This window comes from Lactuca sativa, chromosome 7 (assembly GCF_002870075.4).
Source record: "Lactuca sativa cultivar Salinas chromosome 7, Lsat_Salinas_v11, whole genome shotgun sequence".
NCBI lineage: Eukaryota > Viridiplantae > Streptophyta > Magnoliopsida > Asterales > Asteraceae > Lactuca > Lactuca sativa.
Genome location: NC_056629.2, coordinates 115307247 through 115309524, shown reverse-complemented (window position 1 = coordinate 115309524; position 2278 = coordinate 115307247). Strand labels below are relative to the sequence as shown.

The 2278-nt window shown below is 34.9% G+C and overlaps 1 protein-coding gene across 1 annotated transcript; it reads left to right on the top strand.

The window, feature by feature from the left end:
- The first annotated feature begins 300 nt into the window (after positions 1-300).
- On the top strand, positions 301-1338 carry LOC128127316 (uncharacterized). The gene has a single exon (XM_052765776.1). It carries the CDS (start codon positions 301-303, stop codon positions 1336-1338), a length of 1038 nt encoding a protein of 345 aa, XP_052621736.1.
- Positions 1339-2278: the final 940 nt, after the last annotated feature.

Genomic DNA, 2278 nt, shown 5'->3' with positions numbered 1-2278 from the left:
TTTTGGATAGAATGGAAGAAGATACTAAAGGGGAAAAAGAAGGAGAATTGCATAATGGAGCTAATGAAGTATCTTTGGATGATATTGATGGGAAAAAGAAAAATATGATGTTATCATCTAAGATAATCGAGAAGGATAATATAAAGAGTGGTATTAGCAATGAGAAGGGTATTTTGAAGAATTAGGGGAGTAGTAAAAGTATAGTTGGAACTCTCAGGCATTAGAGGAGGTTGATGTCAAAAATTATGCTGGTCAACAATGATGTCGATAGGGTGCTGGAATGTTAGAGGTTTAAATAAGATGGTTAAGCAGAAGGAGGTTATTGATGTTATTAGAAGCAATAATCTTAGTATCTGCTCTGTGGTGGAATCGCATGTTAGGATTGCTAATTTGAATAATGTTTGTGCCAAGACTTTTGGGCAATGGGATTGGGTTTCTAATAACAGTTGTTGTGAGGTTGGAACTAGGATCATAGTTGGATGGAATCCTAGAATTGTGGATGTGATGGTGATTTCTCATTCTAGACAAGTTATTCACTGTTATGTTAGATTCTGTGAATCTAATTATAGCATGTATTTGTCTTTTATTTACGCTGCTTCCAATTATCTGGATAGAAGAGATTTATGGGAGAATTTGAAGAAACATAAACTGGTGGTTAAAGAGGATGCTTGGGGATTATTAGGAGATTTCAATGTTGCTTTAAAACATTCGGAATATTCTGAAGGATGTTCTAGATTTCCTAAAGGTGTTGAGGATTTTATTGAATGTATTAACTGTTTAGAAATTGAGGACCTGAATTCGACTGGTTTTCAATTTACTTGGAATAAAACTCCTGCTGGAAGTATGGGCCTCCTAAAGAAACTGGATAGAGTGATGACTAATTTGAAGTTTGTTTCGGATTATCCTTTGGCTCATGTTATGTTCAAACCCTATAGAATTTCAGATCACTGTCCTGCTGTTCTTAATATACCATTGAGTAAAATGAGATGGCGACCTTCTTTCAGATTTGCTAATTTTATTACCGAGAAGGAAGAATTTTTACCTATGGTCAAGGAAGTTTGGGATGAAAACATTGAAGGGTTTTATATGTTTAAGGTTTGTCAGAAATTGAAGATTCTTAAAAAGCATTGTAGGGATCTTTGTAACAGCTACAGAGGATATGGGAAGCGAATTCATGATCTAAGGAAAAAGCTGGAAAGTAAACAAGTGGAAATTGATTGTAATCCTTATGATTATAAGGTTAGGAATGAGCATGCTGATCTATTGTTCAAATTTAATGAGGCTTGTAATGATGAAGAGAAGCTTTTATTCCAGAGATCTAAAATTAAATGGATTTAGGAAGGCGATAATAATACTAAGTTTTTTCATAGTATTGTGAAGAGCAGGGGCAATAAAAATAGAATTATGAGGGTTTTGGATGAAGATGGAAGATGGGTTAGTGGGATTGCTTTGAAGGATAAATTTGTTTCGTATTTCAAAAATTTCTTGGGGTGTAAGGATGGTTCTGTTAAGCCGGAGTTAAATGAAGATCTTTTCCAAAATAGGTTAGACAGGACAGATGCTACTAATATGATAAGAGTGGTGACTGATGAAGAAATTAAAGCAGCAATGTTTGAAATTGATGACAATCGTGCCCCTGGGCCTGATGGATATTCTTCAAAATTTTTCAATAGTGCCTGGAATATTATTGGATCGGAGGTTTGCAAAGCAGTGAGAGAATTTTTTTGGACAGGGAATCTGCTAAAAGGGATAAATGCTACGAGAATTATTTTAATTCCTAAAGTGGATATGCTGAGGAAGGTTGCTGATTTTAGACCTATAGCCTGCTGTAACACTTTGTATAAGTGTATTAGTAAGGTTATAGTGAATAGAATTAGAAGCTGTTTGGGGAAAATTGTTAGTAAGAATCAATCTGCTTTCATTCCTGGAAGATCGATCTTGGATAATATTCTTCTTGCGCAGGAATTGATGATGTGATATAATAACAAGAGGGGAGTTCCAAAGTGCACCTTAAAAATTGATATTCAAAAAGCATATGATACAGTGGATTGGGAGTTTCTTAATAGAAGTCTTAAAGGGTTTGGATTTCATTTGATTATGATTCAGTGGATTATGGCTTGTGTGTCTTCCCCGTGGTTTATGATCAATTTTAATGGTGAAGATCATGGGTATTTTGAAGGAAAGAGGGGTCTTAGGCAGGGTGATCCACTGTCACCTTACTTATTTACTATAGTGATGGAAGTGTTCAATATGATTCTTGGTAAGAAAATAGAAGACA

Bases quoted from the DNA above. Each gene is read 5' to 3' on its own strand.
- LOC128127316 (XM_052765776.1), top strand. From the start codon at position 301: ATGGTTAAGCAGAAGGAGGTTATTGATGTTATTAGAAGCAATAATCTT.